Source organism: Azolla caroliniana, unplaced genomic scaffold (assembly GCF_043228905.1).
Source record: "Azolla caroliniana isolate FFs.n. ecotype wild unplaced genomic scaffold, voAzoCaro1.0.p SCAF_7, whole genome shotgun sequence".
NCBI lineage: Eukaryota > Viridiplantae > Streptophyta > Polypodiopsida > Salviniales > Salviniaceae > Azolla > Azolla caroliniana.
The window spans coordinates 17,411,650-17,434,823 of record NW_028230442.1 but is presented as its reverse complement, the minus strand read 5'-3'; the positions used below and the strand labels follow the sequence as shown (position 1 = coordinate 17,434,823).

General features: G+C 37.1%; 3 protein-coding genes across 4 annotated transcripts; 1 reads left to right on the top strand and 2 right to left on the bottom strand.

The window, feature by feature from the left end:
- Positions 1 to 3,681: 3,681 nt before the first annotated feature.
- Positions 3,682 to 6,231, top strand: LOC147862118 (pentatricopeptide repeat-containing protein At4g33990-like). The gene has a single exon (XM_087322887.1). It carries the CDS (start codon positions 3,684 to 3,686, stop codon positions 5,502 to 5,504), a length of 1,821 nt encoding a protein of 606 aa, XP_087179013.1. The 5' UTR covers positions 3,682 to 3,683; the 3' UTR covers positions 5,505 to 6,231.
- A 738-nt stretch (positions 6,232 to 6,969) lies between these two features.
- On the bottom strand, positions 6,970 to 11,434 carry LOC147862117 (uncharacterized). Its single transcript, XM_087322911.1, has 4 exons — positions 11,311 to 11,434; positions 10,281 to 10,394; positions 8,022 to 9,711; positions 6,970 to 7,872 (listed from the first exon to the last, which is right to left on the bottom strand). Exons 1-4 carry the CDS (start codon positions 11,389 to 11,391, stop codon positions 7,379 to 7,381), a joined length of 2,379 nt encoding a protein of 792 aa, XP_087179037.1. The 5' UTR covers positions 11,392 to 11,434; the 3' UTR covers positions 6,970 to 7,378.
- A 1,930-nt stretch (positions 11,435 to 13,364) lies between these two features.
- LOC147862116 (vacuolar protein sorting-associated protein 26A-like) lies at positions 13,365 to 21,314 on the bottom strand. Of its 2 annotated transcripts, none has more exons than XM_087322877.1 (12): positions 21,197 to 21,314; positions 19,966 to 20,031; positions 19,496 to 19,570; positions 19,294 to 19,368; positions 19,147 to 19,206; positions 18,646 to 18,687; positions 16,916 to 17,027; positions 16,498 to 16,564; positions 16,365 to 16,409; positions 14,126 to 14,181; positions 13,869 to 14,044; positions 13,365 to 13,782 (listed from the first exon to the last, which is right to left on the bottom strand). In XM_087322877.1, exons 4-12 carry the CDS (start codon positions 19,331 to 19,333, stop codon positions 13,610 to 13,612), a joined length of 771 nt encoding a protein of 256 aa, XP_087179003.1. In that variant the 5' UTR covers positions 19,334 to 19,368; positions 19,496 to 19,570; positions 19,966 to 20,031; positions 21,197 to 21,314; the 3' UTR covers positions 13,365 to 13,609. The 2 variants fall into 2 exon arrangements, with proteins under 2 accessions (XP_087179003.1, XP_087179002.1); XM_087322876.1 differs by having other exon boundaries at positions 19,147 to 19,216; positions 21,197 to 21,313.
- Positions 21,315 to 23,174: the final 1,860 nt, after the last annotated feature.

The window sequence follows — 23,174 nt, the reverse complement described above, 5'->3', positions numbered from 1 at the left end:
AGGTTATTGAAGATTGTGGTACATTGGTAGGAGGACCTAAATTTCAAGTTGGAGGTTGTCATGGTCCTTGTGAAGCAATGTAAGTACCTCCAAATCTTGCAACAAGTTGGATAACAACATCTTGCTCCATATAGAATCTTTGACTAGATCAATGAAGTCACATTTCTTCTCGTTCTCCCTCCTCATATGCATCTTCATCCATTGTTCCATGTATCCCTTTTGCAACCTTATTCTTCGAGCTCTAATTCAAATTGTTTTTTATCTCCACATTCTCTTGAGTTTGTTGAGGGTCTAGAATACAAGGTGGAAGCTATTTTGGATTCCAAATTTGTGCATAACAAATTATATTATTTGGTTGATTTATTATCATAAACGAATGATTAGTTTTGTGAGAATATAATTCTTCACATTATGTAGATGAACTTAAGTCGATTTATTAGATCCAAACAAGTCATATGATGAAATCCATGTAGAAACATCACCGTATAAGTGGTGACCTTTAATGAGACCTTTTGTTTCAAACTATCAGTATCGAATCTCTACATGAAGTTCTTATCCATCATAGCAGTTACCCAGAGAATCAGAGATCCCACTAAATTTTGCATTGTTGTATTTCAAAATCTATTTTTTCTAGGGAAAAGTACCAGGATACCCCTGGAAGTTCATCTATTTACCATAATGCCCATGGAAGTTCCAAATTTACCAAACTACCCCTATGTCCAAAAAATTACACTTTATAAAGTAATTATACACTCAAACATTTGGTAAATAGGGCTAGTTTGGCTCCATTTCTTTCATCTTTGGTAAATAGGGCTTGTAGATTTGAGTGTGTATAATTACTTTATAAAGTGTAATTTTTTGGACATAGGGGTAGTTTGGTAAATTTGGAACTTTCAGGGGCATTTTGGTAAATAGACAAACTTCCAGGGGTATCCTGGTACTTTTCCCTATTTTCTATTAATTGTAACAAAAATATCACTTATGCAACTATTTAACGATTCACATTTTATAGTGTAAAGAATTGAGAGTGATTCTATGCCATGGAATAGATTAGAGATGTGTGTTATGTGTGTGTGAAAGAGGAGAGAGGGGAGACACAAGATAGATAGCAAAATAGAATACTCCAAGATGTATATTGACATGGAACAGAGAATAGCAAGTACAAGGATAATAACATTACATGGAAGATTAACCGACGGTACAAAGTAGGAGGAGGGTGCTTTATATAAGGTCACCCTCTCACTAAACCACTTACTCACTCTCTAGCAACGATAGAAGCTTATGTGTCATGGGGAATGTGGAAACTCATTAGTTATGTGTCATAGAATATGATTCTTATGACACATAGTTAATGTAAGAAAATAGTGGTGACCTTTGACCTTTGAGTGTTCATACATTCTTAAGAAAGGTGTGTTCACACACTAGACTTAGGTTGAGTTTGATTCTCAACACATAGATTATGTTAACTAGATTTACAAATACCCCAAATAAAAAACAAGTATGTGACCACATAAAAGCTAGCCCTTTAAGGAGACATATCTAGTTGTGAATTGGAAGAAAGGGATGGTTTTGCTTCCTTGACCTGCACAAGGATCTTGCCACATCCATTGCAAAGTGTCCCAACTGACCTTACGTAACCATGTCTTCTCATGAGTACACATGTGCCATTCTGGTTGTACTTTGATCAGATTGGGATCTATACCACCCGTCCATGATTCCATGGAGTATGTTGGCTTGATCTTGTATTGGCAATGACATAAACCATCTCCAACATTCTACACTCTTTCTTGGACCTTCTACAATGTATCCCCATGACAATCCCTTACTTGAGCCAATTAGTTGATTAGATTCATCTTTGATACATGGGTTCCATTGGATGCTTTGACTAAGCCAGGCAGGTTCGGAATTAGGTTGGTCGCACTTGAGCCTCCACATGGATGCACTAAATCTATCCTCCAATTGGCATGAGAAACTAGGTTTGAGATCCATGTTTAGAATCCATCTTGTTTGAGGGGCCCAATTGGCCCCTTTTCGTGGCCTAAAGTAAGCGAAACATAACCTCAATAGCATTTTCCGATGTTGTGATACTTATTAGTCAAGAAATTATTGGGAAGAGGAAGCCAAATGTATCATTAGAGACAAGGGGCTATGATTTGAGTGTTTCTAGCTCCAACAAGATGATACAAAAGCAAAGGACTAATCATGCAAATATCAAGAAACATGGAGGTAACCATGCTTATTTCTTGACTTGGAGAAAGTTCGTGAGAAAATGTTTTTGGACATTTTCAAACTCTTCCCAAGTGGACTTATGGATGTCAGTGCCCCATACTTCAGCCCATAGAAAAGCACTTGTGTCACCAAATTGTTGAAAATATATTTCTTGAGGACCCAACACTTAATTTTTCCATGGTTGCATGTCTTCTCAACTGCATAATATGCTCCATTTCCTTGCACATTCATTTTATCGGTGATTTGAAGGAACTTCAAGGCCAAAGTATGTAAAACTTTCCACAATTTCAAGTGGCTCGTTATTGAACATAATGCATGGTTTAGCTTGATATTAGCTATTCACAAACATGATATTTGTTTTAGAGCTATTGACATTCAACTTAGTAATATGCATGTGAATCTCTTCCAATGCCCTCATAAGCTTTTGCGCATCTCCTAAAGCATTTGCAAAAAGCACTATATCATTTGCATACAACAAAAGCATGATGACCACCACATTCCCAATGACAAATTCTTCAATGTTTTATTACTTTAAAAACTTAGTAACCATTTTCTCTAATTCATTAATGCATAAACCAAACAGAGTTAGTGAGGATGGGCATCATTGTTTAACACCAATAGTCATATTTGGAAAAACCTGAAATTCATTGTCCACACACACACACACACACAACATATATAACCTACTCATAGATTCAAGAAATCATTCACTCGGCACCCGAGTGTTTCCATGTGCCTCCATAGATGTTCTCAAGGTACCATATAAAAGTCTTTCTTGAAGTGTACTAAGCAACAATATAAACCCCGACCTCTCGTGTGATGTTCTTCCTTTGATACTTGAAGCGTGATGAGGTGATCAATATTGACGTTGTGGTGTTTTCGAAAGCCGACTTGTCCATGAGCTTTCACACCATTTTTTTCCCAGGCCATGCACCAACTTTTCTTTGATTCTACTATACAGCCAAATAGTAAATTGCTATGAGTGAGGCAACCCCACGATGGTTTGATAATTGTTCATATTATTTACATCTCCACCTTCATGTAGAGGCTACACACACACACACACACACACATAGACAAGACAGAGATAGAGCAAGGCGAAAGAGAGTATGTCACAGAAGAAAAAAACTAATAGAATAGTCATTAAGGCAAAACAGGCAGATGGAAAGGATCACGTGGAGCAGCTACCCGATTACTCGTTTAAAACTCTTCTTAGGCTTCCACATTCCACCCACCACTAACCCACCTCTACCTTTCTCCTGTATGTTCACCAAATGATCCCTTCTTCTTCTTCTTCTTCTTCTTCTTCTTCTTCTTGTGTATATTTATAATTTAATTGCAGATTTGCCCCCTACCCTGTTTTGGGTATTTATGAAGAATACCCCTAAAAGCCTTTCTTCTTCACCCAATTTGGTTCTCCTTTCTCTGATCCTTTCTTATGATGTTATATCCTCATGCTGCTTCTCTTAGAGAAGACCCTCTCTTCTTCTTCTTCTTCTTCTTCTTCTTCTTCTTCTTCTTCTGTTGCAGAATCTCAGAAACCTCTCCTTTTACCCTCTCATGATGACCTTGGAAACCTCCTCCATGCCTGCAAAACCACCGGAGACCGCGCCTCTGCTTCACATCTACATCTTTACATGTGCAACAATGGCCTTGATCTTCAACCCCTCTTTGCAAACCAACTTGTTCTAACCTTCTCTCGGCTTGGTTCCCCTTCTCTTGCTCAGCAAGTTTTTGATCGATTGCTTCCTCAGCCAATCGATAATAATAACGCCCCTTGGAATGCCCTCCTCACATCTTATATTAACCATGGGCAACCCAAGAAAGCTCTCCATCTCTACCGCCAATCGTCAATACAAACAGAATCAGAATCAGTAAACAATAATTTGCTTTTACTTCCTTGCGTGTTTTCATGTCTCCTTAAAGCATGCGGCGAGATGAAAGACATCGAGACAGGTTATGAGCTACATGTCGATATTGCACAAAAGGGTTTGCTTGAAAATGAAAACCACCTATTTGTTGGAAATGCATTGATTAGTATGTATGCAAAATGCGGATCTCTTGCAAGAGCTCATCAAGTGTTTGATGATCTACAGATACGAAATGTTGTATCTTGGAATACACTCATTGCAGGTTATGTTAGCCATGGCCATGGAAAAGAAGCTTTGATGTATTTTAAAGAAATGAAGCATAAAGATGAGGGCGTTTTCCCAAATCCCGTCTCATTTCTTTCTGCTTTGAAAGCATGTGGCATCGTAAGGGACATAGAACAGTGTGAAGAAATTCATGCTGAGATTTCTAGGCAAGGGTTATTGAGGACAAATGTTCAGCTTGGGAGCACACTTCTGGATGTATATGCAAAAATGGGTTTCTTAGACAAAGCACAAGACGTGTTTGAAATGCTTCCGGTTAAAGATGTAGTTTCATGGACTTCTCTCATTGGAGGCTATGCAGATCATGGCTATGGCGAGGAAGCATTGAACTGCCTTGAAGAAATGAAATACACTGGAATATTGCCTAATGCTGCCACATTCGTATGTAGTTTAAAAGCTTGTGGAGCCATTGGTAGCACTAGCAAAGGCCAACAAATACATTTGGAAGTTAGTAAACAAAAGTTGCTTAGCAAGAACATACGAGTTGGGAATGCTTTGGTTGATATGTATGCAAAGTGTGGTTTACTTTCTGAAGCTCAAAAAGTGTTCAATAAGATACCAGATCGTAACATAATCACATGGACATCATTGATTGCAGGTTATGCCCAAATTGGAGAAGCCTCAGATGTCTGCATCATTTTGAAGGAAATGATAGAGTTGGGAGTATTTCCAAACCTTGTTACATTCCTCATTCTGTTAAGTGCTTGTAGTCATAGAGGTCTTGTAAGGAAAGGTCAAGCATGTTTTAAGTTGATGTGTAGAGATTATGGTATTATCCCTACCATTGAACACTATAATTGTATGGTTGATCTTCTTGGCAGAGCTGGCCAATTAGAGGAGGCAGTAGAAATGATTGAGAAAATGCCCCTTAATCCAGACCTTAGATTGTGGCATACGTTATTGGGTGCTTGTAGAATGCTGGGTAATGTAGAAATTAGTGAACAAGCCTTTCAACATGCTGTGAAGTTGGATGAAACAGATGACTCCGCTTACATATGTATGTATAACATATATGCCGATGCTGGTCTGCAAGAGAATGCTGAGAAGGTGGAGGCATTGAGAATACAAAAAGAAGCTTGGTGTAAGTCAGGTATTGGTCATCCATTGTTAGCCACAGATTGAATTGCTTCTCTTTAGTACTGTTTGGCTCAGGAGGGTTAGATATATTCGGTTATATTGCCAAACAAAGGATAAAACAAAGTCTATTTGATTGACAACAAAACCTGTTGGTAAGGAAGGTTTGTTTCATCAATAGAAAGGAAAAAAGAATTTGGAAAAGTACTCCGTACATGTTCAAATGATTCAATGGGAAAGCTGTATGAAAATGTTTTCGGTTGTGGAAATAGCATCATCTGTTAATCATTCACAAAGGAAAATGTGTGTACTGTCAATTAACAAAGGTTTTTTTCATCAATGCCATGAAACAATTCAATGAAGTTCTCAGTACATGTTCATATGATGCAGCCAAATGTGGAGAAACTTCTTAAAACATGTAAAATGCAGTCATTCCTTTCCAGAAGATGGTGATGCTGTAAATCCTCTGTAGATAGTACATATAACTTATTAGAACACTTGCAATGTGATTTTGGTGAAAATACATTGCATTTGAATGAGACAACTGTATCTGATTTTGGTTGTGGGGAGGCGCTCATCAGACCAGACCTCATCAGAATAAGTATGATGACATATTGCGAAAGATGTAGCACATAACATATATTATACAGCAGTTCAAATCTCTTGACCGACTTTCCTAATGGAACTCATGGCAAGGAGGCCATAGACAGAATGACCATGCCACAACAAACAAATTCTATAAAATGAACATTCACCTCTTTTGCAGTATATGCCGTTGATTGTCCAAGCTTACGATGCATTGAATAATCAACTTATTAGTGGTGCCTAATATGTCTTGATTTTTTCATAGATGTCAATATGAGTTGTGCATTGTGGAGTCGTACAAACCAACCACCTTACCAAAATAGTTTGCACATCTTGGAATGAACTATTTTTTACTGGATTATACATGGATTGTTTTACTTATTATCTGCTAAATGATGGCTTCATCTCCACGTTATTAAACTGCAATACACCAATTCCAATGGGCTGAAACACCAAACTGATTTGCACATATTGGAATGCTATATTTTTTACTGGATTATTCATGAAGTTTTTTTAAGTCATTATATGGCAAATAATGGCAATATGACCACATTATGAAACTGAATACACTAATAAACTTATCAATACCTTGTTAACTGATTTAATCACTCAACATTAGTTCATTTCAGTGCCTGCTAAGAATCAATTTTATATTATAATATAAACAGTGTAGATTTTATTTGAATGACAGATGGCTATCTAGTGCTAAACAAAAGTGCTAGTGGCAACATTTCTGACTGAATAATAAATATATAGTAGTACTTCAGAGCTTCCTAATGCATGAAAGGGAAATGCCTTCACTAAATCATTAGGAAACAATCATGAAAATCAAGCAGTTAGCATTTACTTGTACGAGTAAAGTTAGATGGGCATCCCAAAGATCAATATTTACATTAATCGCAGCAGAGTACAGTGACATCCTTGTCAATCCTCGTCAATTGGAAGTAAACGCATCACTAGTTCGAGAGCAAAGTTAGAGAACATAAAATACTGTACAACAGGATTTCCAGCAGAGTACGGTCAAATAAATCCTCACCAACCACAAAGCTTTTGATTGTCATCTTTGAAACCCATAGTGCACCAAAATGTTACAAGATCAAGCTACAAATACAACATGAATACGCAGCGACTCAAATATCACTAGTAGGAGGGTGAAGTTAGATAGCATTTACAAATATGGATATTTATGATGCAGTATTTATTTAGAAATCCTCTTCGATCACAAAGTGTGTGATGATCTTCCTTTTTGGAATCCTCTTCTCTTCTACCACAATCATGATACCCAAACACAACATATGGAGTTGCAATGAGTATACAAAGAAGTACTTGTCAAGTAATCATACCCGTTTGTTGATTGATACTTGTCTTCTTTGGGGACATCTTGCAAGAAAACGTCTTCCCTCGGTTGGCTTCATGGCTATTGTGTTTACCTTGGAGTTTGGATTCCTATTTTCAACATTGGAACGGCCTATAGTGGCATCCTGTGGTGGGGGTGGTGGTGGTGGTGGTAGTGTGTCTGTAAATAATGATTTGCATACATTTTCCATATTACAAAACTCTGCCTCCATCCTGCTCCACAACTCTCTCTTTAATGTTTGCTCACCTGGTAGAGGAACCCCTGCTTTCTTCATTGTGGAGAACTGTAGTTCTACTAAGGGGCTCCTTTTGATAGGATGAGGTTTGGTTATAGTTAAGACCTGCATGTCTGATGATGGAGTGACTCCTCTCGTAGCTTCAAGGTGCCTTTGGAGGTGCTGATTGGGTTTCTTCAAGTTTGTTAGGTCCATGTCTTCATAGGATGCATCGTCCAATGCCTTTTCCCCCACAGGTGCTGTAAAATTAGAACATCCAAAGGCAAGCTCAGGGTGAGGTTGCATGACCAAATATAATGTTATGCCTTAGTAAATCCTATCTCCAGCCTTTCATGATTTGGGAATTTAATATTATAGATGTTGTAATATTGTCACAGACAGGTAGTACCTGTAAACTCACCTGGTGTCATCAAAACTGAGTTATCATTGCTAAGCCTTTGTTTCGGATTCAGCATGGCATTGATTTGATTAGGCCTCATGAGTACACAAGTCTTGGGTGGAGAAATGGCGAGCATAGGAGTGAGGGGTAATTCTGAATCACTTGAATCTTCATCCTCGCATAGAAATCGAGAATAACGTTTCATCAAGCTTTGAGGAGGCAATGGTGTGGCCACATCCATAGTATCGGAAGTACGAAGCTGAAGACATTGTTCTACTGGACTGAGCACTGTATATGTCTCTTCCTCTTCATTCTCTTTCTCATCCTTGAGAACAACGGATTGGTGCACTGAGTCTTCATTTTCATTTACAATAGAAGAGCATAGAAAATTGGGTGATGAATCTTCTAACGTGTCATTGGATCCAAAGAAATTTGAGTACCTTTTTACTAAGCTTTGTGGAGGCAAGGGAGTGGCATTATCTGACATACTTTCTTGATGCTTCACATGTATTGGAGTAGCAGCAACGGGAACCTCTGAGGACTTATTCTCCAAAGCTTTGTCCAAATGTAATATAGAATCTGGTATTGGAGACGAGACTGTATCTTCAATAGGGGTAGGTGTTTCCCCACCTATTGAATCAGCAGTTTTCCCTCCATATCCTATCAAGTTTGAATATCTTTTCATTAGACTTCGATGAGGGAAAGGAGTTCCATTTTTTACTCGATAGTTACGTTGGTTAGCATTTGTGGGTGTTGCGAAGGCTGCCATAGCTAGGGTTTCTACGACACTCTCTTCAAAACTCTTGCATAAACTTAATGCTGAATCTGGCATGCTGGAGGACATTATGGTTCCGGTACTATCTGATGATACTTGCTTGTATGATGAGTCTACAATATCATTGCCCTGTGAATACCTTTTTACTAGGCTCTGTGGGGGTAAAGAAGTGTTAACATTCTCCACAACACACGCCTGATGCTTTGCATTTTCTGAAGTAATGGGTCGCATTTCTATTGAACCCTCCTGTTCATGAAATTCTTCGCATAAATGTATCGGTGAATCTGATATCGTACTATCTGCACTCAATTGCCTATACAATGGAGCTCTGATTTGGGGAGTTAGGAGGAGCATGGATGAAAGATCTGAACAAAGACCATCATCTTCCAAGAAATTGGAATTACATTTAACTGAGCTTCGTGGGAGATCCTTCTTCACGTCATGTATAGATGATGATTCTAAATCGTTTGAGATGTTTTCCTTAATAGAGGTAAATATAGGTGGCATGATTTCCACGCTCTCTTCACATTTCTTCTGTGATAATTTGGCAGTGACATAAGGGATGGTTCCCATGGCCTTGGCCGAGACTTTTCGTGAAGGTTCTGACAATGCTTTCTTATACTTCGCCATTGGTGTAAGCATGAAAAACTGCATCCTATCAAGATACGGTACTAATGGTGAGTTACTGAGAGTCCAATCTCCTTGTTCTTGCTCATTGTCTTCATCTTCTTCTTTTTCTTCTTCAACTATACATGCATCAGTTTCTGCATTGAATGTCTTCATATTGTTGAGATTTTTCTCCACATTCTCTGTGAGTTTCTGCCCACCTCCCTTATCTTTCAATGATGGTGACATCAAATCCTTATTCTTCTTAACATGTTCCTCTGTTCTCAACATAGCCTTCTCCAACTGAGGAACCCATTCCTGCATTATGCCATAGCCTCTTTAGAGAAAAGAAATGTGAAAAATAAAACTCACGAAAATGTATAAAAACTGCAACAAAAGAATCGAGTTTTAGATACTCTTAATGAGGCTTACCAATTAACAATGCAATAAAAACAAGACATAGGGAGGGAAACAAAATGCAATAAAATTGCATAGAGAGAAAGAGACATTAACAGAGAGTAATCAGATAGCTATAGTTATAAGCAATCTGTCTATCAGATAAGAACTGTAAATATGATGGCGTACAAAAATCAAACTAGGACCTTTCTTTTTCTTAGTTTCATGTTTTTTCCCATATGAAGCCTAAGTGAAAAAAACAAAGGATTCTCTATTAGAATGCCCCCAAGTTTTCATTATTTCACAAACGCAATTGATCAAACCCCCTGAAATAGAGAAAAAGGAGATCAAAAGAGCACGTATACTTTCTCTTTTTTGGGGGGAGGTTTGGGGAAATAATGAAAAAACAGGGGCATTTTGGGAGAGAAAGAAAAACATAGGGGTGGTTCCAGGTCTTTTCCCTAATGATAATAAAAATGAAGGGATGAAACCTGTAATGATGATGCCATATCTGAAAGAAACTCTGAGAAACCAACCACATCGAGGCCATGGATTTGTCGTCCACCAGTACTTATCTTGTGAGCCTTCAATACCATATCATCTACCTGAAAAAGACAAGTTAGAAAGGGAGCTTAAAATCCCTGTTTATGACGATAGGAATGTAAAACCATAATTATCCAGATAGGACTGTGACACCTAATTATCATGCGTGGATTTTGGTTTCTTCTTTCCGGGGTATAAATCTTATTTCTGATGAAAGCAATTGTCTAAAAACTCCCTGAGTCTAATGAAAGGGAGAGACAAAAGCCTAACTATCTAGAGAGCAATGTAAACCCTAAATTTCTGAAGACTGCAATTTGGCGGGGGGGGGGGGGGGGGAGTAAAGCCAGACTTTGATTGAAGGGAGAGTGGAAACCCTAATCTGATGGAAGGGGAGTGTAGAAAGCGTAATTTGATGGAAGGGAGAGCGGTACCCCCTAACTCTGATAGAGGGATGTGGAGTAAGCTCTGACGGGGATGCGAATCCTAAATTTGCAGAGGTGCAGTTTCTTGAGAAGAAGAAAGAAAGAGAAAACCTCAATACAGGGAAATTGGCACAGGAATGGAGCCATTAGAGCTCAAAGAAAGGGGAAAAAATGGTGGAAACAGAGAAAAAAACAAAGAGAAGAAGAAAGAGAAAAACCCCAATATAGGGAAATTGGCACAGAAATGGAGCCATTAGAGGTCAAATGAAAGGGAAAAAATGGTGGAAACAGAGAAAAATCAAATAGAAGAAGAAAGAGAAAAACCCAATACAGGGAAATTGGCACAGAAAATGGACCCATTAGGGGTCAAAGAAAGGGAAAAAATGGTGGAAACAGAGGAAATCAAAGAGAAAAAGAAAGAGAAAAACCCCAATACATGGAAATTGGCACAGAAATGGAGCCATTAGAGGTCAAATGAAAGGGAAAAAAAATGGTGGAAACAGATTTTTTTTTAAAAAGAAAAAAAGAGACCGGTGAGAGAGAGAGATTTTTTTACCTGAGACATCATCTGGGCGAGAGCAGTATGAGCCTTATACAGAGAGAAAAGAGAGTCGTGATGGGTATTATGCAGGTCCATATATGGGCAGGCCACTTAGTTAGGGCAGAGAGAGAGATGGGAGGGTTATTAGGAAAGAATGAAAATCTGTGAAAGAGCTATGGAAAACAAAAACACAGGAAGGCACAACAATCACAGAGAGAAACAGAGATGAAACAGAGAGAGAAGGAGAGAAGAGAGAGAGAGAGAGCGAGAGAAGAGAGCCGTTAAAAAGCTTTGAAAAAAAAAGAAAAAACAGAGGGTTTTTTTCCCACCTCAAAAAAACAGAGGCTCTTTTTTTCACCTCAAAAACGAATGCGAATGTTATTCAAACATTCTTGTGTTTTTTTTGTTTTGTTTTTTCCCCCGTTTTTTTTTCGTTTTTTTTTCCCCCATTTTTTAGGCTTATTTACCTCATAATAAATATTTAATCCAAAAAGTATGGTATTTTATCATTCTTTGAGGGTGTTTTTCTTCTTTATGCGAATGATTGAAACATTCGAGAATGCGAATGCACGTATGGTGCATCCTATGGAACTGGTAGGTCAATCTAAAAGAGAAGGAAACATGTTTTTAGCATTTTTCAGAGAGCCCATGAGGAGGCCCATCAAGATATTAAAATTTGAAACAAAACACCATGTCTCTCACCTTACTAACAACACAATAGTGGACAAAAAAATTTACTACTTGGTAGTGAGTGTGGATTGTCAATTATATTAAGAAAGGATGAAAAAATGCATATTAGCGTTACAAAGAATGTCGAATGAAATGAACGGTTAAAATGTGGTGAAATCTAGCTACTAAATAGTTATACATAAACAATTCCAAAGGTTAAAATGAAGCTGTTTCCTCGGACATTGTCTCCTTCTTAGCCTTGTTCCCCCCCCCCCCCCCCCCCATAGAAAATTTGTCAATGATTGCTTCATGCTATTGCCAAGTAGTATAGGAACTCAACTCATGAAATGGCCCTCATTGTGGACTTTCTCTACGCCATCCACTCTTGATATAGTCACCCAACTTTGTTTCTTGTTCTACATCGAAATGAACAATGCCCAAGAAACGAATGTTTTCATATGCATGTTTTACCATATTCATCAAAAGAGTCACCTCCCTTGGATAAGATTTAGTAAAACACCCATATTTTACTCAACTGACATTATCTAGGTGAAGACTCATTTTACAAACTCATTCCGATGGGGGGAGAGGTGTTATGCATTATGCTCCTTTGATTGATATGGACAAACACTAAACATGCAAGTGAGAGAACACCGACAAGATTCACCCAAATTGGCAATTTTCCCGATTAGAAAAACATTCACAATATTGGATGATTTTGTGTACAAAGCTCAAATGTGGATAGGCAACCACTGCCCATAGTAATTGCAAAGATTGGCTTTCCTTCTAAACATATCTTGAAGGAAACCAAACCAAGGAATTTGCAAGCTCTGTCAACGAGCATTTGAGTGACATTTTTGCTCTCGTGAATCATTGGATGCCTCAATCAAGAATCCCTTTAGGAATTAAAATTGGGCACAACGTGAAAGAAAATGTTTATATTAGCTAATGAGAGAACCAACATTGCAACCACAAAACAGATCTGTAGCTATTAACTTTAAACCTTTTACCACAATACTATGAGGTTTACACTAATTCTTATACTATCTATTCTACAACTTTGCAAGAGTTAGACGGAACCAAACATTTGGGTTTTCCTCCAATTTAGTGTATTTGATGACAAAAATGAGAGAGAGAGAAAGAGAGAGACAGAGACAGAGATTAACATACACTTAATATGGGTAAATTCATGTCATCCATACTATGTATGTGGTAACAAATATGAGAGAGAGAGAGAGAGAGAGAGAGAGAGACTAAATATGGATAAGTACACTAAATATGGGTAAATTCAAGTCATCCATACCATGTATGTGATGACAAATATGAGAGAGAGACAAACTAAATATGACAAATATGCACTAAATATGGGTAAAATTCATGTCATTCATTCTGAAACAAAATAAAGGATCTAGAAAGAGATTTATTATCTTCGTTGCAGCTCAAATATGACCTGTGGGATCAATATTGGAACATTTTCACATAATGTGTAGAGTTCAGTAGTGACTCTTGATGTGAGAGAGAGAGAGAGAGTGAGTGAGAGAAAAAACTCTCAAGCTCATAAATTAGCTAAAGAATAAAGATCAGCACATTATTTTGTGTTAGCATATGATGCCATTAGCCTATGCTGTGTTTTTATAGTAAGATTTTACTCTAATCGGTACAATGTAACCTCCTGTTGCTTGAAGTATCTCCGGTCTTCTTCATCAACCAACACGAGATTCAAAAAATACTTTACACTGAACTTGTTGTGGACATTATGATATGTCGGTGTAAGATTCTCAAATTGACTCAAGAAAAGTCGGACAGGTATCGATTCCCCTATTTACATGAAGACTTTTAATATTGTGAAAACCCGAAAAATATTTTGAGATAAAAAGTATCAAATAGAAAAAAGATATTCTCACCACGAGCCGGTGCACCGTCCATAAGCTCATATTTTGCAATTGTCTCCGTGTCGACATATGTATTCGAACCGGAACCCGTGGATTCACGGCGTCTAATCTCAAGTTCCATGTGCTTAATCTTAATACGAACTAGAAGGAAATAGATCTTACCAATGATCACATCTTTGAGATGGTATCTAGACAAAGAAAATAAGAGTGAAACAGTGTATAAGGGAGGAGTAGATAACATCGAACTACAAATTAACGGTAAGGCTTACTTGTTCTTATTATACTCAAACTCAATCTGAAGGCAATCCTCAATGCCAACTTCCACCTGTCAATAAGCTCTCTCTCCATTTCTATTTTTTCCTTTTTCTTTTACTTTTTATATTTTTTTTTCTCAATGTTATTGTATTGTACAATATAAAAGACTACCACATATAGCGTAGGTACCAAGTGATAGTGTCCTCTTATATATATGAACATTTTTCGTGATTTGTGTTCATCCTTTTCCAGTTACCTAGAACGAGTACACTCAATTCTTTTTGTGATACATTATATTAGTGGTGAAGCACCTCAAATAGGAGGTGAAAAACAGTACCCACAGCAAAATGATATCGATGAAATGACAAAGAGGCTGTTATATCTGACTTTGGAGGGAGTATAACTCACACTTGTAGGCAACAGTGATAAAATTAATTCTCTTGGATCAGTCCCAATTGGAGATCTTTCAAAGACAGATGGTTCAGTCCAATCTGAGTTAACAGCTATTATGCGTGTTTGGCTAACATGAATATCTAGTGCTTCAGGTAATTTTGCTAATCTGGTTATATTTATTTTGGTTTGTTCTTCTCAGAGATGGGACAACATTTTAAGACAATATCTCATTCGGTCTTATAGGCCATTTTGGCCTCTTAAAAGACGTTAATGTAAATTTCTCTCTCAAGATTAATGCTTATGGAGAAGTTATGGCGGAAGAGGTTGGTCTAAAGCGATAAGTTCAAGATATGAGTAAGTATATATGGAAAACACTTTCTAGCCTTGGGAAGTGCACATGGATTTGTGATATATGCTGGACGGTCACAATAGCCTGGATAAGATGCTTTGACATGTTGGAACCCAAAAGGAGGTGCAAGCACAGTTGATTACCTCTCCATCTCGTATACCTGAAATAATTGAGCTTACTATATCTGGTAGCAGTCTAGCAGATCATGCATATCTACACTTTGAGGTGAAGGATGGATGCACAAGGGATGTGTATGCTAAGCAGAGTGGGCTGGCTAAGTACCAATTTATTCGAGAGACAATTGATGTGTATAGTTGTGGAGTAAATAATGGCATGCTACATTTGGATCCTCTCGCACCCCTAGATGACATTACGCAAGGATTGTCAAAGTCATTGCACAAAGCAGCCAAAAATGCATTTCCCCACACAATGGCCAATGCCCCCAAACTTGTTCGAGTCATACAAAATAGTTGGTATGATGAGGAATGTTATGATACAAGGAACTGTTTGCAGCGTGAAGTAACTCAAGGTATTTATACACACAAACAAACAAGAGCAACCTTTCAATTCCTTGTAAGGAAGAAGTAGAGATACTATTTAGCTAAATTTGAAGATCATTTGTATCACTTGTTTCCAGGACAAGAAAGTAAAATAATGAGAGGCAACCTAACACACAAGTGACCTCACCTCAGGTGTGGCATGAATATGCAAAGGTACTATATGATATCCCACAAAGAGATACGGTGACCAAGTCTCCACAATGCAGAAAATTTGAGGAATGAGAAAAGGACAACTCTAGTTGAATGTCAGATACATTCTGTAGAAACAGTAGTTACTTGGATGCTAAAACCTTTTTTTGTTTCATTAAGTTGGTTCTTTGATTTGATGTATCACTTTTTGACCCCATATGCCTTCCAAGGTATTTGTGGATGTAAAAATAACTTTCTTTCCTTTTCCTATCTTTTATTTCCATTTTTGCTTTTTCTTAGGTTGATGATTCACATCATAAAATCAAACTTTATACAAAATTTTTAGATTTCAATACCATTCCCCCTACATTGATGTGCACACCAAATGTGCCTGGTAACTTGATGTACTAAATCCTGACCATAAGTTACCTTGTCTGCTCATTTTCAGAAGGACCTTAACCTTCATCATACCTGAAGTTTCACTTGTGTCTAGCCATTTGATGTCCAGGACACTCAAATGACAAAATATACGAATGATACTTCCTTCAAAATGCAATATCTTCTACTTACAGGGATTTTTTGTTCTTTGAGACCTCAATTCCCTCTCATTTCTCTTTAGTTTCTTTCTTAAGGGTGACTATGATGTCTCATTGTTTCTATTCAGTATTTGTATGATGTTTGTATCATTCTTCTCTTCATACCGCCCTTATTTCTGGTTAGTTTATGATATCTTAGATAATGGTTTTTAGATAGTAGGAACAATCAATAGCGTCTAGAAAGTCAAAAGGCAACATTATATCACATGTAAACTGTATTGCTTGCCTTAATGTTATTCATTGATTCTGGGATTGGTGAGATGTTGCGCACCTAGGTCATGAAACAATAAGAAATATCAGCTTATCACTGGAACATGATATCCAGAGTGAGGAAAATGCATAAAATGTGAATGACTCACCGAAAATTCATTGATCCTTGTAAGGTTGAATGGAAAACTCCGACCCACTGTTACCCTCAACACATACCTATGAGAACTCAAATTATCATCAAACTTACATGTTCCAAATAAAATGCAACATATATTTTGTACGCCAATCTAATTTTGGCTCATTTATTTATCCAGATTACTAGGGTGTATCTATGAGCCCCACCATTAGTGTAGGAAAGTGATCTTCATTTACGCAATAAAGATAAATTTGAATTACCAATATACTTATGTCAAGAAGAGATAGAAATATATTATTAACGTCTTTTAAGAGGCCAAAATGGCCTATAAGACCAAACAAGATATTACATCTTAAGTATTGTCTCGTCCTTGAGAACAAAAAATCAAAATAAAATAAATAAAGCATGAATTACAGAACCAATATTCGTACCTCAGCTGAACATGAACCCCATAGTAGGAATCATGCGACATTTCAACAGCTTGGAATTCAAAAGGGTAAACTCTATTATCGACTATCGTTCCAGGAACATCCAGTTCTCTAACTACAGCCGAAGGGAAAAAATTTCAAAATGTATAAAAGAAATGATAGATCTCAGGCATACCCACACTATTAATTGAAAGTTCGAAATAAAGAATTAAGATGCAGCTTGAAAGCAGGGGTCATCTAAATAAAATTTTCAAACTAGCATGTAACTCTCTGTCATTCAGTTTATTGTTTGGGTAAACCATAATGCTGTGCATCTCAAAACCTAAATCTAATTCACACTCTCCAATGAAGGTTATTTTCTTTGTTTCTTCTTGGCTCTTCTATTGGGAAAAATAATTATCCCAGAGGTTGACCCACTGATTCTACTCTATTAATAACTAAGTTCATTAAAACTACAATTGAAAGCTTGATTAATGGTGAGGTAAGTTATTCATAAATGTTCGTTGATTATAAGTTTATGGAACCAGGACTCCATCAACAAGATGTGTGCAAACCAGGCCCAGTTATTGCTAGTTCTTGTCAAGAATGCTACAGTAGTTAGGGTCATGGCCTGAACGATTCTCCTTGTCTAAGAAAATATGCAAGTTGCACATACTTATCTACTCTGTAAGAAAATGTAAGCACAAGTATGATATATGATTGTGTTAAGGTGAAACATGAATAAGTATCAATTCAGGACTGGCAGGCAACTCAAACATCCTCTTTCGGCAAAGCAATTAAAGTTTTCTTATATTTTGTATTAACATGTATAAACTGCCTATCATGACATAACATGAGATGAGGTCACATTATTCCATTTATTTGGTGACGCATGTGGTAAAATTGGAAGGTCTAACTTCGGACTCTATTATATGTCATCTACAAATTTGTCTTAGCTCCATGAAAGTTGATAGTCAGGTTTTCCATTTTATTGCATCATGAGTTATAACTACCTAGTAATAGAATAGGGAAGGGTTTCACCATCCTGGTTTTGTCTAATAATGTTTCCAGTTCTTCTATTAACTTTGGCTTTGATGCCATAGTGTACATCAACATGAAGCTCTTGCATGGTCTTGAATGGTGAGAATGGGATGAAAAGATAAAGGATGATGCGCTGACAATGGAGTCATGTGGGTTGTGGGGGACAAGGTTTCATCCTTTTTTATGCATCTTGTGAACCACAAAGGGATGGTTACATGTGATGTTTTGAGGCCTTTGGCCTTGGGTTGAATTTTTTGAAGTAATATGCAATTGAGTTTCGCCCACCAGCAGTAGTGCAACTTCATTATGAAGAATATACACAAGTGATAGCTCAAGAGGTAATCAACCATGATACATTTTTATGTCACCACTGCAAATCTAGAAACCTATGGGTAATAAGCTTTTGGCATATAGACTGTGATGAGCTCACTCGGTTGTGTTTTTGTACCAATATTTATAAACTTTTGGAGTGACTTAAAGTCTTTCATCAAACTTCTTTGTTGAAGACGTGATAAATATATTTTTTTCTTCTCATGTCATGATATATCCTCGTGTGTGATAGTTTCAAATAATCTTCATGATATAATGTGATTGGAAGTGTGATTCATTTGTGAGAGTTCAATGACAGATTATTCAACTTTCTACCTCAAATGCATCCATATTTTTAAACAGTTCATCCACAGTCAATTAACACATCTACTGTAACTACTTACCGAGAGATGTGAAATCATAATGCGATTTGGCAGGAGGAAATTCTGCACACATGCAGATATTTCAATCAAATAATTCCAACCAAGTTAAAAATCTTCAAATTCATATCACGAGAAATATTAGATACAATTAAATATTTTAATTGTATATACACAAACATACAAACTTTTTTCTAATGTTTAATAACACCTGCATATGTTTTTGTAAAGGTTAATAAATCATCCATACTTTTGGGTAATGTCTCGTCTATAGTAGTTCCATGTTAATCTATGATAGATAGATAGATCGATAGATATTTACATCTTGCTTAGTTATATTGTTGTAAATTGCACAATTAGTGTGCTAGTAATCTTCTCAATGACTCTATGGTCTATCCTCCGTAGAGCCAAAATCTTTAGTAAAGATGATAATGAAAAAAAGTTTAGACAGAGAAGAATTGTCAAAATCAACAACCACCTTGCAGCATTGTCTAATGTTCTTAAATGTATTTCAATTGACTTTACCTATTTGCCCAATGAGTTCAATTTTCACACCAAGATGTTCCACCTTTCCAAAGATTGGATCTATCCAAACCTGTACGTTATGAGTCAATCACAGCCACAAAACTAGGCCTAGTTACTCATCTCTTCTTACAAATAACGATGTTCTACCTCTCCTGATATAGTATCTTTGCTCTGAAAGACTGGACATGTCACCGATTCTCTAGCATCATTTTTAGCACTACCCTGGAAAAAACATACTGATTTGTGATTGAGTATAGTCATTATATCACACATATATACAACCATTCTGTGTAAGTCACATTGATTTCTTTTGCATTGAACTATCAAACATAGCATTAAGTTGGCACACCTTTGTTAGAGTCTCAGCATTTGCAAACTTAATGGAGATTTTACAAGGCTGCTTCAAAGCTCCAGCCAAAAGATTCTGTACGTATATGTTCTCTAATAAGTAATTATTGCTCAAATAGCATTATAATTGAGAAAAAGGGGATGAATTGACCATATAATTGCTCAAATTGCACATATATTTGTTCTTGGAGGGTCGACCAAGGATATTTGGGGAAATAAAGAAAAACTGATTTCAGAGTTTTTAAAATCCTTCTTCCTTTTTCATATCAACACAAACATGACTACGCATGCAGAATTTTAGGTCATCATTGGCCTGTTTTCAACGGTTGAACCCACCTTGAGCACTAGGTTATCCCACATCATTGACAACTTAAGTTTACCCAACATAAATGTGGGTGTGAAGAAAGTGTAGATTTTATATAAATTGATGAGCAAACATGCAAATATCTACATATGATTACAAAATCTTACCATGTCTAAGGCAATAAAGAAGACCACTTCTTAGATGAGGGTTCTTCGGACACCCAATACAACAAGCTGCATTACAAGAAAGAACCCATGATGTCAAAAATATTTACATACTAGATCTATCAATTAACGTAGATATGTTACATAAACAGCACATTAATCAACACAACATCATGATTAGAAGAAAAGAGAAAAAACTCATGCCAGAGATCTTTATTCTAAATCCAAAAATTAATCTAAATATGAAGATATGTTTCTAAGATACATAAACAACACATCGATCTATATGACATGAAGATTAAAAGAAAAATGTCTCATGTCAAATATCTTTATATTAAATGCATCAATTGATTCAAGGGATATACATATATATAAATAAAAGCTCATCAACTTGACATGATGATGACAAAAAGAAAACAAAAACATCTGCAATATACTTTCACTAAATCCATCAATTAGTCTAGATATGTTTACAGCTACAAAATGAGAATTCATAGGAGATAAACGCATTGATCAACATGATATAACGATGATAAGAAAAGAAAGTTACATCTGGAACATCGCTGTATTAAATCCATTGACTTGTCTACATATATTACGAGAATTAATCATGTGCAAACATACATCAATCAACATGAGTTAGTAATTAAAAGAAAAGAAAAAAATAGCATCTTGAAGATATTTGTGCTAAATTTGTTGCTTTAATCTAGATATGAAGAGATATGATTTCTGGCTAGATAGTTTAATCTAAAAATGCATAGTCGTACTTATAGATTCTAGCTAGATATCAATCAACATGACACGTGGTGGTGATAAAACCTTAAAATATAAGATGAAAACTGTACCATCTATGTATGTTGCTGTACTGGTGAGCTAAATAATCATCATAAGTTAAATAATTAGCCCTAGCTCATCATCATTATCACCATCTTCATCTTCATCATAAGCAAGCATTGAACTAATTGCCATTAGTGCGCCAATATTGTTTTTCTGAACATTTTGTAGCGGCAAATCTAGATTGATTATTTTCACAATGAAGTGAAAAATCTCCACACAAAGGATGTGAAAATACATAAAAATGCAAAAATGGAATTGTGATCTAGATTTGTAAAACCCATAAAGATCGTGTCTGGCTAAATGGAGCCGGATTGACAGAGGAGAATAAACCTATGTATATGCAAATTTGCAACAGAATCGAGAGGAAGAGAAGAAGAAGAAAATTAAACACACTCACCTAGTAAAACAATCAGCTTGAAAAATGAGGAACCCACTTGGAGGAATGGAGTGTGTTCTCTATTATATCCTGCTTTCTCTTTCAGAATTTTGCGAAATCAACCCTGTGCGACGACCTTCCTCTCGAGAGCCCAAGTCAAAGTTCATCAGAAAAGGGAAAGAGATATCGGCATTGTATGTATGTATGTATGTATGTATGTATGTATGTATGAATGCATATACATACCATACATACATGTATATGCATGTATGTATGCATGCATATACATACACATACATACATATACATATTGATACATGTATACAGCTCGTGTCTATTATTATACCAAATCATAAATAGGGTTGGGCAGGGAATCGCGGCCACGGACGGTGCAGGTCGCTCAGAAGGAAGGCGCGTGCGATATACACCGTCTGATTTGGATAAGAAAGAAAGCGCGAAAAAAAAACAACCTGTCAGAGGTCGCCCAAGCTTAGAGTTATTCCTTACGATTAATAGGTGTAAGGTTCAAATCTCTTTTCCCATGCTCAAAGGGTTACCGACTCAGACATGTCGAGGATACAGACTCAAGTCCATCCACATCAAGGTATGTGATGACCTATTCAGGGGGGGCAATGATGTGGCAATCACGATTACAAAAGTTTGTAGCTTTGTCGACCACAAAGGCAAAGTATATGGCAGCGGTAGAGGCTAGGAAAGATCTGATTTTGGATGAGAAATTTTCTCAGGGAGCTGGGAATGAAGCAAAGGGAGTTCTTGCTTCATTGCGATAGCCAGAGCGCCATACATCGAGCCAAGAACGTTGTGTACCACTCCCAGACCAAGCACATACAGAGAAGGTATCACTAGTTGCGGGAGGAAATGGAGGAAGGAGAGTTTACCCTTGTAAAGATACATACTGACAACAACAGATCCAACATGCTGACAAAGAACCTACTAATGGATAGACACACAGTCCGTCGATAGAGGACAGGACTAACTAACTCTACCCATAGGAGTGAAGGGGGAGTTTGTTAGGAATATGTCCCTCCTATGAGAGGAGCCGACTGGTCAGACATAGAGAGCTGACAGTCGAAGACAAGGAGGAGCTGATTGATTAGACCGAGGGCTGATAGTCGACGTCACAGATAGTCGACTGCAGACGATCCAAGTCGAAGACGAGATCGACTAGTCGGGCCGACCGGAGTGTCGACAAGAAGGCTGACTAGTCGAGCCTACCGGAGTGTCGATGAGAAGGCTGATTAGTCGGGCCGACTGGACAGTCAACACTGGAGTCAGCTGGTCGAATCGACTAGTCGATCAATCGGTTGATCAACTATTATTATTACTATTAGTATAATAATAGAAGTGAGAGTAGTAGGGACTACATTTGTAAAGAGCCCATAAGGTGTATAAGTAAAAATACACTTAGGGCAAAGCTTTAGATGTACAGTGAGAGTAGAACATAACGAAGAGCTGTGAGTAGCAAACATAGAGATGTGTGAGAGAGAACGGCGGCAGAGTTCAATGAACTTGCCAGGAACCCTAAGTGGTTATCCTTTGAGTTGTAACCGTTATGTGTATTCTCTGTGTATAGTGGAAGTTATGTTCTCCTGTGGTTTTTCACTGTTTAGGATTTCCACGTAAAACTCAGTGTGTCTTTGTGTATTTTGTATTTGTTTGTGCATTTTCAGCACATCTTGTTTGTAAATCTACAATCCCATCCCTCCAAGATCCACAAGTTCGAGGGATCTAATTTTGCCTTACGGAAGAAACCCACGAGAGATGGAATAATTCAAAGTAGATGATTAAGACCATTGAGTGGTGAAGCCAAGAGACCTGAAGGCATGATCAATGATGATTGGGAAGAACTCAATCTCTTGACAATGTCTACTGTAAGATTGCACCTAGCCAACAATGTATACAAATTCGTGATCTTGGATTTTGACCCACCTAAAAAACTATGGACAAAATTATCTAGTACCTATGAGAAGGAGACCAC

Coding starts and splice junctions, on each gene's coding strand:
- LOC147862118 (XM_087322887.1), top strand. CDS start 3,684: ATGCTGCTTCTCTTAGAGAAGACCCTCTCTTCTTCTTCTTCTTCTTCT.
- LOC147862117 (XM_087322911.1), bottom strand. CDS start 11,391: ATGGACCTGCATAATACCCATCACGACTCTCTTTTCTCTCTGTATAAG. Junction 10,395..11,310: donor TCGCCCAGATGATGTCTCAG/GTAAAAAAATCT, acceptor TGTCTTTTTCAG/GTAGATGATATGGTATTGAA. Junction 9,712..10,280: donor ATATGGCATCATCATTACAG/GTTTCATCCCTT, acceptor GGCATAATGCAG/GAATGGGTTCCTCAGTTGGA.
- LOC147862116 (XM_087322876.1), bottom strand. Junction 19,369..19,495: donor ATGCTGAGACTCTAACAAAG/GTGTGCCAACTT, acceptor TGTTTTTTCCAG/GGTAGTGCTAAAAATGATGC. Junction 16,565..16,915: donor GGGGTTCATGTTCAGCTGAG/GTACGAATATTG, acceptor GAGTTCTCATAG/GTATGTGTTGAGGGTAACAG.